The sequence below is a fragment of the Fistularia commersonii genome, chromosome 27 (assembly GCF_037954325.1).
Source record: "Fistularia commersonii isolate RoL2024-O1a breed Wild chromosome 27, RoL_Fcom_v1.0, whole genome shotgun sequence".
NCBI lineage: Eukaryota > Metazoa > Chordata > Actinopteri > Syngnathiformes > Fistulariidae > Fistularia > Fistularia commersonii.
The window spans coordinates 5983554-5998075 of NC_141310.1; the positions used below are offsets into that span (position 1 = coordinate 5983554).

The 14522-nt window shown below is 37.5% G+C and overlaps 1 protein-coding gene across 1 annotated transcript in view; it reads right to left on the bottom strand.

Moving 5' to 3' along the window:
* Nucleotides 1–14522, bottom strand: part of csmd1b (CUB and Sushi multiple domains 1b) — a 283651-nt gene that overhangs the window by 112335 nt on the left and 156794 nt on the right. Inside the window, exons 16-25 of the mRNA XM_086174557.1 lie at nt 13716–13856; nt 13230–13351; nt 12733–12805; nt 11464–11602; nt 10789–10976; nt 10512–10700; nt 2312–2428; nt 1959–2174; nt 1488–1676; nt 89–258 (exon numbers count right to left, since the gene is read on the bottom strand). Of these exons, the coding sequence (XP_086030683.1) occupies nt 89–258; nt 1488–1676; nt 1959–2174; nt 2312–2428; nt 10512–10700; nt 10789–10976; nt 11464–11602; nt 12733–12805; nt 13230–13351; nt 13716–13856 (1544 nt within the window). The remainder of the gene's footprint in view (nt 1–88; nt 259–1487; nt 1677–1958; nt 2175–2311; nt 2429–10511; nt 10701–10788; nt 10977–11463; nt 11603–12732; nt 12806–13229; nt 13352–13715; nt 13857–14522) is intronic.

Sequence of the window (14522 nt, forward strand, 5' to 3'; positions counted from 1 at the left end):
AACAGCAAACAAAATGCTTAGTGAGTGAGTGTGTGTGTGTGTGTGTGTGTGTGTGTGTGTGTGTGTGTGTGTGAGTGTTTGCAGGTACCTTAAGATAGTCTCCATCTTGCAATAAGAAGCTCTCAGCTTTTAGCCTGATTCCTTTGCCCTTTTCAGTAGTGACGCGATAGATGCACTCATGGTTGTTATCATAGTGGGAGGGGAAGTTTGGAGATAGAAGAACACCTTCTGGTCCTAATGAAGAGGCTCCACACTCAGCTTTATAAACAAAGCAGAGAGAGTGGGTATTTTTTATTTATTCATTTGTTTATTTGTTGTCATTGATTTGTTTGTTTTCTGTTTGTTCATTTTGCTTTGTGATAAAGCAGAAGAGATGGCATGTCAACGAGGGTGAAACTTGAAACATGAAACTATATAAATTAAATCAAGAAAGGGTATAAAAGCCAGAATGGGAAAATGCTTAACATGTAAATAAAGAGATGAGGAAATACTGTAAGAGAAACAAGCAGAATCTCCTTTATTTTAGTCCAAAGAACAAATTGGAGTTTAAGGCTATAAAGAGCAGTTCTAAAATTAATTTTATTAACAGCACAAGCAAAAAAGGGGCGTCGCTTACAATGCATTTGTTAATGAGACACATCCTGCTTTTATGGCAGCGCGGTGCTGCAGCAGTTAGCGCTTCGGCCTCCAGCCCAAAAGACTCTGGTTTGATTTTTACCTTTCCGTTTGGAGTTTGCATGTTGTCTGTATGGGTGTTCTCCGGTATCCTCCCAAAACCATGCTAGTTGGGAAAAATTGCCCCGAACGAGAAAGTGAATGGTTGTTTGTGCGATTGACTGGCGACCAGTCCAGGGTGTACAAAAAATGCAATTGAAATAAAAATAAGCCTGAAGGATACACAATTATGTAGCTGAAAATATAATGTTGCAAAGCTACTTCTTGGTTATTTTTTAGGTCCATTACAATCGTTATCTGTTTCTGCTGCATTTAAGCTCACAGACAGGCTGCAGCCAATCCTTTCTGTCATCAACTTAAAGCTAGGGTTCACCCTTGTGTGGCTCTCAGTAAAATACAGAGCCACATAAAGAATAATGCAACCAATCACAGCTATGGACAACTTAGAGAGCCCCCACTTATTACAGGTTTTTTTCTGACTGAGGGAGGAAGATGGAGCACCCTAATAAGAACAGAGAACATCCAAACTCCAAACAGAAAGATGCCAGTTGCCCACAGGATTAGAATCTGGGGCGTTTGTGCTGTGAGACAACAATGGTAATCACTGCACCACCCTGCTACCAGTGGAGGACATGACAATGAAAAAAAGGAGTTTTGACAAAATGAATGTTTAATGTTAATCAAGGAGTATTGTGAGTTTATAGACTATATGTCAAGAAGTTTGTTTTCTCAATAGATTTGTGCATCAGATGTACTGTAAACTTTCACACTGCAATAACACTTGGTTGGTCTACATATTTGGGTTGTCTCACCTATGCATCTTGGTAGCCTGTTGCTCCAAACTCGCCTGCCTCCACCCAGACAAGTGATCTTGCTGTCTCCCTCAAGTCGGTAGCCATGGAAACAAGAGAAGGCCAGCGAGTCACCAACTTGAAATCTGAAACCCATCCTCCTGCTGAACGCTGGCACGCCTGGATCTTCACAAGGCTCTAAGTCATATTCTGTATATTGAGAAAGAATTTTTTTTACATTTATGTGAATATCATAATACAAGAGGTAATATGACATACGAAAAATAATACAAATAATGGAGTTTTAATAATTTGCCATTCAATGTTTTAATTACAACAACACACATGTTGGTGCATGAAACATAAAAATACATTTGAATATGAAAATCTCCTTGAATTTGTTGTATATAGTAAATTTGTATTCTATCAATCCATTTAGAAGACCTTGGTATATGGACTGTTTTGGGTTCATGTATTGTTCACCTTTATTACCTGAAAATGTGATATTAAATCCTTCATAACTCATGGAAAAATCTGATATGAATCGAAGCTGGGCACTGAAGTTCCCATAGAGGCCTGCTTTGACGCTGGGAGGCAGAACGGATCCTGTTAATCTGGCAACAGGAACCTGGAAATTGCCATCTTCTGTGATTGACAAGTAGTCATGATTCTCCTCCAGATGGAATGTATGGAAAGCCAGATGAACACCTGGATGGATGGAAGAGATAAATGGACAGATGCAAGGAAGCACGTCCAGGGGTAGAATTGTTACAATTTATTCTCATTTGTCATTAACTATTTTAATTAATAATATACATATCAAATTCCCCATTTTTTTTCCTTACCTTTCCCATGAGATACCTCTATAGTCCAGGTGCAGTTGAGAGAATTTGGGTAGAAGTCAGGAAACCCAGGAGACAGAATTGTCCCGGTTTTACCAAATACATAACCTCCACAGAGTGCTACAGTGGGTTAGTAAGACAGAGAAGAATGGAGAGATAATTTGAAGAAAAGCTGAACATTATACCAATCTTCAAAAATAAAGTCCACTTTTGGCTTGCAGGACCTTAATTACACCAAACTTTTTCAAAAGTTATTTATCAAAATATATAAAACAGCATTGATTCGCATTGATGATTGTGGTAACTCCTGTGCCACACCGCCCCTATCACAGTATAAAAACAGTACAATGGAAATCAATGTAGATTCTTAGAGGGAAATCCCATCCAATATATCTTCTAGACTGTGTGATCATCTACATTGACCTTTTTACCATCCATCCATCCATCCATCCATCCATCCATCCATCCATCCATCCATCCATCCATCCATCTTCTGCTGCTTATCCTGCACTCAGGGTCGCAGGGGATCCTTTGCTATTGTCACTTTGTTTATGTTGTCTATTTTCACCCGAACGGTCTTAATTTTTTTTTTTTTTTCCTTCGGTTGTTCATTCTTATCCTTGATGTTGTTGTTGTTCTCTCAGCTGTCTATTTATTTGTGGATGTCTTTTGCCCTTTTCTAATTGTCTTCTATTTATATTAATATTCATATTTATTGATATTATAACTGTTACGCTGATGTGACAAAAGAATTTTCCATATTCAATGGAACAATGAAGTTTATCTTATCTTATCTTATCTTATCTTATCTTATCTTATCTTGTCTAACTCCACACAAAAAGGTCCCCATTTTCAAATCAGGGTCCTTCATGCTGCGGCCCCATGCCGGCCATGTGAAAAACAATTCTAACCTATATATATATCATTTACTATTAACAACCGGGGTGTCAACACACCAGGGGTCTTGGGAAAAACAGATGGAAATTAGCTTTAGCTAAATCTGATTTAAAGCATCTCTCCTCTGTGCATTGTATTGATGTTTTTTTGTAAATGGTCTCTTGACTGATATAAATAAAATAAGATATCGTTTTATCAGAGCACAATGTGAAACCACTGGAGTTTAACCCTTAAATATAACAATAAATCAAGAGGTCTATTCATTTGACTTCTGTTTAAAAAGTCACAGCTTTCACCCAGAAATAATAAAATATTACAATAATATTTCATAATAATATTATAAGTCTGACATTATTAGTGATGTAGATTTCAGTATTAAAATCTCAAATCTCAAAACAAATATCAGGATTTTAAAGTTACACTTAACTATAAAAAAAGCTAATTTAAACAAAATTTTAAGACAAATATATATGATTTGTATATACACACACAAACACACAAACACACACACACCTGAATATATACACATATGAATTGTATCTATTATTTTTGCATTTTTTTCTTTTTTTCCACTCTGGCAATAATTGCAGTCTCGCAAGTATTTGTATGTTTGGACCAGTGCTTGGGAGGTGTAAAATGAATTATAAAATCAGTTGTAACAACATTGTAGTTAACAAATTTGGTTGTGATTTTATGTAAAATAATATTTGGACTTACATATTTCTAACAATCAAATACTGATCTGAGACACAGAAAGGTTCTTGATGGCACCGTGAACCCAGTATTTCCTTTTTTTTTTTAATTACTTTAATAATGCATTTTTAGTGATGCAATTGTGAATACAAATATTTTCGAAAGCAAAAAAAAAAATCAATTTATCCTCTCCTTTTTCCCCCTCTTTTTTTCTACTTAAATTGATCATCTACAAGATAACCCAAATCATCTTATATTTCAATTTGTTTCTTAAGAGAAAAAAATAAGTACTGAGAATGCATCACTCCGTTTCCATCTTCTTTTGAAACTCATCACCCTGAGGCAGCATGGCATTGCCAGAGGTCTGTAGTTAAAAAGTCCCCCTATGGCACTGATGGTGAGCTGAAAACAATCTGTGTGTCCTGTTGCCATAGTATGGCAGGGTAGAAATCTTGGCCAAACCTATTTAGGTCACTAATTAAAGTGTGTAACCATAAAGATTGTGGAATGTAAACTGACTACCAATTCTGGAGTTTTTACCTTCCCTTGAATTTCCTGCCATTTTGTTTACTAGAGATAGAGCTCACATCTGTGATGAAAGCTGATTCTACCTCTCTCTCAGTGAGTTTTAGGAACCATTGCCATCTTTTTTGCTCTCCAATTAGAATTCAGCCAAAACTGGGACACTGTCTGATTGCATGACCTTTGTTTAGGGCTACGTCTGCATGTTTTTCTAAATATAATGTTGCTATTTTTTGTGCAAGTGCAAAAATTGGGAGTGTATGAAAGACCTGTGTGTGAGAGAATGAAGGCTGAAATACCCCATACATGCCTGAAATTTTGTGCAGTAGAATAATGTGATAAAAAAGAATAACAATAACAATAAGATAAAGTCTGGCCATGATTCTGACAAAATTCAAAGAAGCCTGTCTTGTGCGCTTGTATTCAGTGTTGTTGAGAAGCCTGAGACAACATGCTGACAGGACTCAGATACAAGACAATACATGCTCTTTCTTAAAAAAAGAAGGAAAAAAATACAAAAAGATAGATACATATTATGTGTCCACTTCCTTTCTCAAAACTCGACATGCTTCCTCCTATCTTTGATTAGGATCCTTCTGGATGATGGAAAATCTTTTTCACTGAAAAGGTATAATGTGAATGGGCACATCTAACAAGTTCTTTGCTTGGCATGAAATCAAGTTCTAAAATGTCACCGCGATCTTTCAGTATTCTCCCTGACACATTAAAGAGCAGCCAGTGGTCTGAATGATCTGTTTGGCAATTTAGCTGACCTCGAGGAATACAATGACTCATTTGGGTCCAATAGACACTATGGCACGGCTGAAAGGGAGAGGTCTCCAAATGACTTCACATCTTGTGGTCTTTTCCTATGAGATCATTTTGTCAAGGCAATACATTTTGGTAGCTGTATAAGGCTGTCTAGACAGGTCAGACTTTTCCTTTTTTAAAATGTTAACTGTCCCTTTGAGATAAACCAGTAAATAACGTCATTGTGTTTACTATATATGTGTATATTTGCAGATTGCTTTGCGAGTAGCTGGGGGAGTTTTTTAAAGTTTCTTTCTTTTTTTTTCTCTCAGTTGATCTATCGCAGATGTCCACATTCTCTATGGCCGGGTTTCAAAACCAGAACAATGAGATCTTAAATAAGAATTGGGTATTTTATATGAATTTCAAATACTAGAATGGGAGTATTGAAAATGAATCAAGAATGGTAATGGAAGTATACTGTCATTACAGGCCTTGTTTATGCAATTTTCAATATGATCAGCTTCACCAGAGTAAAAGGATTATTTCAAAAAACCTCTGCGTACCTCATCCATGCACTGATTTGTTTCAGTGATTGCTCAATTTGAAGTTGTAGATTTTGGGGGAATAATTATTTAGATTATTTAGATTACAAAAACTAAAGCCAGAAACTCTCTTTCTGCTTTCTTAATCAACATTTAAAAGCCCTCCTTCACTCAGTGCCTAGTAATGCCAAGCTACCGCAGAAGCTGCTGGGTAGAAGTGCAGCTTCTGCAAACTTTTTCTTTGGGTAGGTAAAAGCCCTCCACCCAGCTTGAGAGTGTCAACTATGTGTACTTCTCTTTTTTCCCCTCTCTTAATGACACCCTCTATACCTTTGCAATATAAAATTTGGTTTATCTATGATGATAGTGGAAGGCTGGACCAGAAAACAGGTTAGGACAGGGAGGAAATTGTGCTTATCTCATTGGGGAACAGTAACTGCCAGGTCATGTTGATTGCCATAGTCAGTTCTCTTCAGATGACAGAAGGGACTACTCCTTTGAATTAGTGCACTGGGCTGCCCCTGTTTGCCTCTAGCCCATGAGCCCAGATTTTCTGCAAGATTTCACACGACTTGATTATAGTGCCATTTGCACCAACCCTCTGTAAATACTGTGGCATTGCCAAGGGTTCCTCTGAGATGTGGCTGGCTAAAGGGCCATAGTTGAAGCTATGAGTTGAGCTGACGACTAGTTGATTGGGCCTAAGCCATTGGTCTTGGCTCGGTGTATTTAAAATAAAAGGCTGACTGAGAAATACCCCCGGCTTGTCATTTCTAAATAGCTAAAACCCATACCTTGCTAAAATACTATTTTGAGCCTAGAGAGGATGTGGTGTATGATTGAGTTCTAGGAGGACCAGAGCTAGAGGTTTTCCTCTGATCCAATCCACAATTGCAGGGGGACTAAGAAGGGTGTCATACATGAGTCTGAGGAAAATTACCTTTGCTTTAGGCAAGTTCTGCATGACAGTCCTTGTGACAGTGCCTGTGTGGTTGTCCCTCTGTCTTGATGTTAGCTCATAGCTCAGATATTATAGCTCTCTTTCTCCATTTTCAATTCTTCATGGGTCATGACATCTTTCTTTTGCCTCTCTCATGAGTTTGACTGTATTTGTGGCAGAGCTCATCATACAAGGCATGTCTTTTCTGAGTAAGGTGCCACATACACAGGGTCTCAGAAGGATAAATATTTTGATATTTATACATTTCTTTTTTCTTTAAGCAAGGTAGACTTGGTAATAACTGTGCCACATTTCACATACACCCAGTATCAACATAGGCTTTGGTGTTTGGCACAACCTGGTCAGGTGTATCTCTCATTGTCTCTTAAAGTAATATATGATTTGAGCATCTTTGATTGATTTTGCTCAGGCCACCTGCAAGCTGAGAGGCCAGCGTAGTCCTGTAAGGCAAACTTCCAGACTCATACTGACTCATTTAAGCTCTTCAGGCCCTCTCAGGAGTCTGACCATGCATGCAACTGTCTGTAAAGGTGACATGATTCGTATCATTATTCTAGGGCTGTGAATCAATAGCCTGGTTGTGACCTAACTCCCCCAACTATTTGTTTGCCAACTGTCAGAATGATCTAGAATGTTAGATCATTGTCAGAAGACAGAACACACCATTTTATTTCCTTCTGGAGTTGCCATTAACTGCTCAAGATCTTTGGTTGTGTACCAGACATTCAACTTGTTAAAGTACTGCTGCCATTCATGTGGATATGAGGTGGAAGAAATGGGGAACAGACCTTATGTAATTTGTACTTTCCAAATAACCTAGTAGAGATCTGATTTGCTTTAATTAGCTGTCTGGATTTGTATGCTACTTGTTTGGTGAGTAATCCTTACAGCCAGGAAATCCCAGAACTCCTGCTCTCTAGCAACAGTTTCCTGATGAAGATCACCCTTGGTTCCTCTTCCAACGTCTGCATTTTCCGATCTTTTCAGTATGCCTTAAGTCTGTATATTTGAGATTCATCTCAGTCCTCAAGCCCTAATTGTCCTTGTTTTTGTCTTTCTTCCAGGACATTTGTCTTTCCTACACAAGCTGAAGGATCTCCCTTTCCTGGACAGCATCCCTCTAAATCAGTGGTTCTTAACCTGGGTTCGACGGAGGTCAAGACACCTGACTCATATAATTCGTGATGACACGCCCCACTTGGTCATCAAGAAGGCAACAGCAGAAGCCACGCTGATTTGCAGTAAGTATTTATTATTCATTCAAATCACGTGTTGCTGGTTTTGGTCTTTGAACACAGTGATGTTGATGCATGGTTCATTTTGTGTCGTAAAACATATACCTATGTCTTGAATTTGAAAAAGATCATTTTATTTTTTCAATGAAGAGGGGTTCGGTGAATGTGAATATGAAACTGGTGGGCTTCAGTTCCTCCACCATTTTAAAACCACAGCTCTAAATCTTAACAAAATCATTGTTTTGAAATGGACAAAGATGTTCAATTTGCTGTTGTTACTGCCTTTGAGTGTTTTTTAGATAAAGGAGTGTAAGCTTGTTTGAATCTTTCACAAGTGACCCTGTTGTTGGTGCTTGTCCAGTTGATTTGTGGTTTGCAGGATGGCCTCTCTTCTGGTCATCTTGGGGGCATTGGCTATTGAAACTGGCTATCTGTTGTATCTTCATGATGTTGATGCTGTGGGCTGTCTGATTTTCAATGAGTAACCTGACGTGAAGGCTCTGTCTCCAATCTTTTGCAAGCTGCAGTGGTGGAATCAGTCACACTTTGGTCCTTATCTCTGATATCATTTCTTCATGTCTGATGGGCTTATGTAGTGTAAGCTAGTATCTGATTCTAACCATCACAAATGACCTTCCCCTAATAGATGAGCACATTCTCATCTTGGACCACCCAAAACAATTTTCTTAAGATACACTGATCTTTGGTTGTTCTCATGCCAGTTTTCACTGTGATGTCCCTTTTAAAATGGTCCATCTTCTGTGAAACCTCTTGGCTGACTGCCTTACTGTCACTTTCTTGTAGTGCTTGTAGTTGTATTGGTTACTGTATATGTATAGAACATATTACATAATACAATGAAAAGTGTTACTAGATCCTCCACCCTGGTGCAGCCTTTCTGTCCTGATGCCAGTCAGTATTCCTTGGTAGCCCAGCAGTACTTCCTGGAAACCAGCTGTGCTATTTCTTGTCATGACTGGAAAGTCAGACTGGCTATGTGTTGAACAGGTGGGTGAACCTGCGAGGCAATTCTTTTTGAAGCACCTATTCTGACTGTGCCTTTGGGCAAGCTGTGGGGTCTTTGGCAAGGTCTTTGAGCTTTACTAATTATTAAATAATTGCTCTTTTAATTTATTTTAAGACTTTTCTATCTTTATTCCCTGACCACAGGAGCAAGGAAAAACACTCACTAAAAGGGTCTGTCAGCCATCAGTAGCTGTCCCAATAATGAAGTTGATCCTTATAAGCTTTTGTAACGTACATTATATATTCCAGTGAAATATATCTGAAATATATCTGAGATTGTGGAATTGTTTTGAAATCTTTTATTTGCTTGACTATTATCCCTTGTGGAGTGTGAATAAAAAAGCTAAATATGGGTCAGAAATGCACCAAAATGCTATAAGTCTTCCTTAGACTCCGGCCCCAGGGCAAACCTTCTTTTAGCTACTAACTTTAAATTGTACCCACTCTGCATATTCATAAAGAACCACCACTTTTAAAACTTGCTAAAGTTGCATTGAATTTGAGGGGAGAGGAAGTGGATAAAACTTTCAGTGATCAAATCACTCTTTTGTTTTTGAACATATATCTCACAAACCAAACACAGCTGGTTGGTGAAGTGTAGTCTGCTGAAAAAGGTCACCAGTGGCTGCTGCAGTGAATCTGAGGGTCATTAGTGAGGAGCTGGCTCAGCGCTGCTAGTTATTCTTTGTGAGAATTTGCTAAATGCAAGCATGACAGCTCATTGTGTAAAAGATGTTGCAGTTGAGTTTCAGTCAAGATTTGCCAAGGTGTCCAATAATAAATATTACAAATACATCTGTCCAAACCCCAACACATTAATATGCTTTTGCAAGAAATCCTCTTTTTTCATTTTATAATGTATGTTAGTAAGTTATCATTCACTTTATTTCTTAAAAAAAAGGTACAATTTAAGTATTTTAAATGTGCATCCTATTTATACTAACACTGGAATAAGATCGATGAATGTGACACATTTATTTTTACAGTGGCAATGCACGGTGAAGTAGATCTCAGATGCTCCCAAAAAATAAACAACTATTAGCCACATGCATTTTCCTGTTAGACAACTTTAAAGTATTGCTTTCAAAGCTTGCATTATCTATGAGGCTTAATTCGAAGAATTAATATTATTCAACTGCTTATATTCCATAAACCAACACAGGATTTATGTCAAGTTAGATGTAAGGGATTTTTTGTTTTTGTCATTATTTTTGTAGTTCAGTCCCGCCCACCCACTGTGCTTAAAGAAACTGAAGGGACTGCCCCCAGTGAACAGAATGAATAGGAGTAGAGGTTTTAGCCAAAAGCTATGTATAAGTCTTTCATATTTGTTTGTTTTGAGAAACTCTTTAAATATACATTCCGTAACTACTTTATTAATTAATTAATTCATTTATTTGCTAAGCGCTCCTATTTTGAATTTCAAAGAGGCCTCTTTGCTTTACCATCAAGTGGAGAAACAGTCTTATGACCTTTGTTGCTCTGACATATCTAAAAAAATGCTTTTAATCAATTGCAAGCATACGAAGAACATTAATCAAAATTGGTGGAATAACGGAAATAGAGAATCCTACCATCACAACTTGGGAGAGCATGACTCCATTGATGGCTCTGCTCACAAACAATTGGCTCCTGATCACTCAGAGTGTACCCCGAATCGCACGTAAATGAGACCTGGGAGCCAATGGAAAAGCTGCTGCCATGACGACGCCCATTGACTGGGATACCAGGATCGAGACATGAGTCTGACTCCATTTTCACACCTGAAATTCACAGTATACAAGGATAGAATCAAAAGTGTGTGACATGCATGTTTTCTCAAGAGAATAATACAGTTTTACTGAGCCTTACTTTCATATCTGATGTTAAAGCCAGCTGCAGACCGACTATTGTCTGTTGTGAACAGCAGGAACAGGAAGTTGGAAGTGGATATCAGAAAATGAGGGGCTTGGGTGCCATGGTATTCGCCGATCAGGGGAGAAGACGATGAGGGACCATCCCTGATCTCCAGTGTGTCATAGTTGACCTCTGTCTGGAACCTATCAGAGACAGACACACCACAGACATCAACGCAATAAACAGGAAGATAACATTAATAGGGCTCGTGTATATATAATGGGATGTAATGAAGACCTAGACATAAATAAGTGCAGCTGTCTAAACTGCTGTGTGATTGACTCACATTCTACCTGCCTATTTACCTAATCTGTTTCACTAATTAGCTAAGAAATGGATGACTTGTTATTCCTATCTTACTCACTTTGCTCTTTGCCTGTCTTTCATTCTAAACAACGTGTTGACTGACTAAGAAACACTAGATAATTTACGGGACAGACTGTGCTCCAAGATACCAGTATCCAGAAAGCAATGGAAGCAAGGGATTCTACTTGAATGCAATCAGTGACCTGATGGAAGTTGGGACACCATAACCCCCCCCCCCCCCACACACACACACACACACACACACACACACACACACACACACACACACAGAAAGAAAGATTCGTAACCGAGCAAATAATGCACCTGTCAAAATGTATCTTTACAGCATGGTCTGGCTGTGCTTCAATCACCCACTGGCAGTTCAAAGAGTCTTTATAGAAAGATGGCCAACCCGGAGACAACAGAACACCGGTTGCGGCTGTGAGATGTCCTCCACATGGTGCTGCAAGGGAATGAAGCCGCACAGAACCACAAAACGACAAATTAATCTGTTTTTCCTTGTGACTCTGTTGTGGCATAAGGAACACTCATATTTCATTCAGCCGACCCATTAATCATCAACACAATTTAATTTAGGTCTCTCATCCTTTCAAAGTTTCTAGACTTCATATACAAACATTTACCTTCAAGAAGTATGCAGTGCCTATATGTGCCAAACAAATTTGTGCAGCTCAAGATCAAGAGAGGCTGAAATAATTAGAGCAGGGGAATGAAGCGGTTTTATCAAATCTGTTTCTTCACATTTCTCTGCCTTTCTGGGAGACGCAGACACCGAAATTGGCACATCTTGAAACCGGGCAGCATTTAACATTTAGTGGCCTCAAATCTCTTTCATGACACTCTGAGGCAGATTAATTTCCTTACGTTTAGTTTGTATAAATATAAATAAAATATAATCATATAAAGCATGATTTAAAAAAAAACAAATAGCACTCATATTTTCATATTTGATTTTTTGAACATGTAACATACAGCTCAGTATGGCTTCCCTTGAAAGCAAAAAAGGCCTACAATAAATGGATTTTCATTTATTTTTACTTTATTCCACATTTTACAATTTCTCTAAAATGAAACGCACATGGTTGATCAATTACACTCGTAATATCTTTTCTTTTACATAGCACATTTCACTAGAATTTTGTGAGTAAAAAAAAGACAATCATGAAGATCATAATTTCTTTCACTATTCCATTCATTTTTATTTTACCTCTCTTTTTAGTGAAGCAGTGATTGTCAAGAAACAAATAATCGTGTCATTTAGCTCATGCATATGCTCAGAACAAATATACAGCAACACCAAAATAAGCCTTTATTATTTGTTAAACTGCAAATTACACATAAAATGATCAGTTGGCATACTTTTCTTGGTAACTGGTCTTATTTAAAATCAGCTAAAATAGTTTCTTCTTCAGAAAATGGCCAAAATGGTATGAAAAAATTAGAGACCCATGTGTGGCAAGAAAATGTGAGGAAATCTGGGTCCAAATTTGATATATCATTTACATTACTTCAAGTAAGCATACATTGAATGAACTCAGAATTCATGGATAAAGAGGTTGTATTTGTGTCTACCTTCACAGCGAGGTACAGCTGCAGACCAGACCACATTTCCATCCTGGATAATACAAGTCACCTGGTCTGACCCCTGGAAATACATTTCAATAATATGACATATTTGTTTTATCTTTGCTTATACCAGAAATAATTTAATCAGCAATGTAATCCTTTCTCAAACCTGAATCTCAAATCTGATTCATGTATCAATATAACCTTCTTCCACTGATTTGGAGCTTAATGACTGTCAATGGACTGTACAAATACACAAACCAATTGTCTCCTCATTTACTATTCAAATGTTTTTGTTTTTTGGTAAATTCTGTTTTTTTAGGGTATGCTTAAGTTTGATTTCTGCGATGAAATTATGAATGAGGCTCAAAAATAGAGCTATTGAAGCATACCCTCATTTGAAATGTTTCTTTTGTGTGTTAATCTTAACATAACAGGTGCTTTTAGAGTTGAAAAATGCAGTAACGAGATTATACTCAATCACATATTTCGCTTATCTTTACCTGAGTCCTGATAAATCCTTGATCACAACGGAAAGCCACAGAGCTGCCGAGTTGAAACTGGTCTCCATATCTTTGACCATTGACTGGGACTCCGGGGTCATGACACTCATTCTGACCAAATGCTAGAGTGCAACAGGATACAAAGAGTGAATTAATATGTCTCAAGTTGATTTGCTACAACTTGTCCTTTAGTAGGGAAATAAACCGGTTCATTTTGCCACAACTTCACTTTACTTTATTCAAAATAAATGGTACGTTGTAGTAACATTAGATCGTTTGTCTGCTTTACTTGTTTGTAAAATAAATCATAACCTGCTGTGCCGAATAACAACCCCCCCTTTCTCTAACCTCTGCCCACCACATTTTGTTGGCAATTTTGGTCAAATTACAAATGTACCTATTACAAAAGGCCTGTTCAAGGACAGTCACATTACGTTTGAAAGAAAAAAATAGACTACAACACAGATAGATAGAGACTGTACATACTGGTATAGCTGATATTGAATCCTTTTCCAGTGTTTGAGTGATCCGACTGGAATTCCAACCTCATAATATGTCCATTTGAGGCTATTTGTGATGGGACATCCTTACCAGAGAATGTTCCAAATGTTGTTGCCTCTGACAAGCCTAAAGAGAGGAAATATTTAATGGTGTTTATATACTTCCAGCTCAACAACAATACACAAAATGGCATTTGTAATGTGACTCCTTCAAAAAAAACATATAATACCCCATTAAGAGAGTTTTTAAATACTATTAGTGTTGAAAAACATAATTTTAATGTGATTCAGTTATTCAGTTATTCCTTAAGCTTCCACAAAAATGCAAAGATCCACGCTTCACAAATAATTGACTACTCTGTGACAGTGAGGGGGCCAAAAGAAATATGTTGTTGGTACACAATGGTAAAAGATAAAATTAGATGATCACCAGCCTGCCTGTCAGTCATTTTGGATTAAAAAATTCAATGGGGTGAATTCATTCTATGCACTTCTTTCAGTGGGTTTCTGTTGCTAATACCAAAAGGCAAAATAATCCATCAATTTCTATACTCAGACAGTTCTTAGGGCATGTAAACACATATTAGCAGTAAATATGCCTGCCTTTCATGGTATTCTAGATTATGACTTGTTCTTTTCAAATACCACATAATAATGTCATTTGTTCGAATCAGTAAAATTAAAGATAATTGAATGTGGTTCCATCAGGAACCAGGATGGGTGTACCCTGTGCGTGTGTGTGTGTATATATATATATATATATATATATATATATATTCTCTTCTTTTAGCCA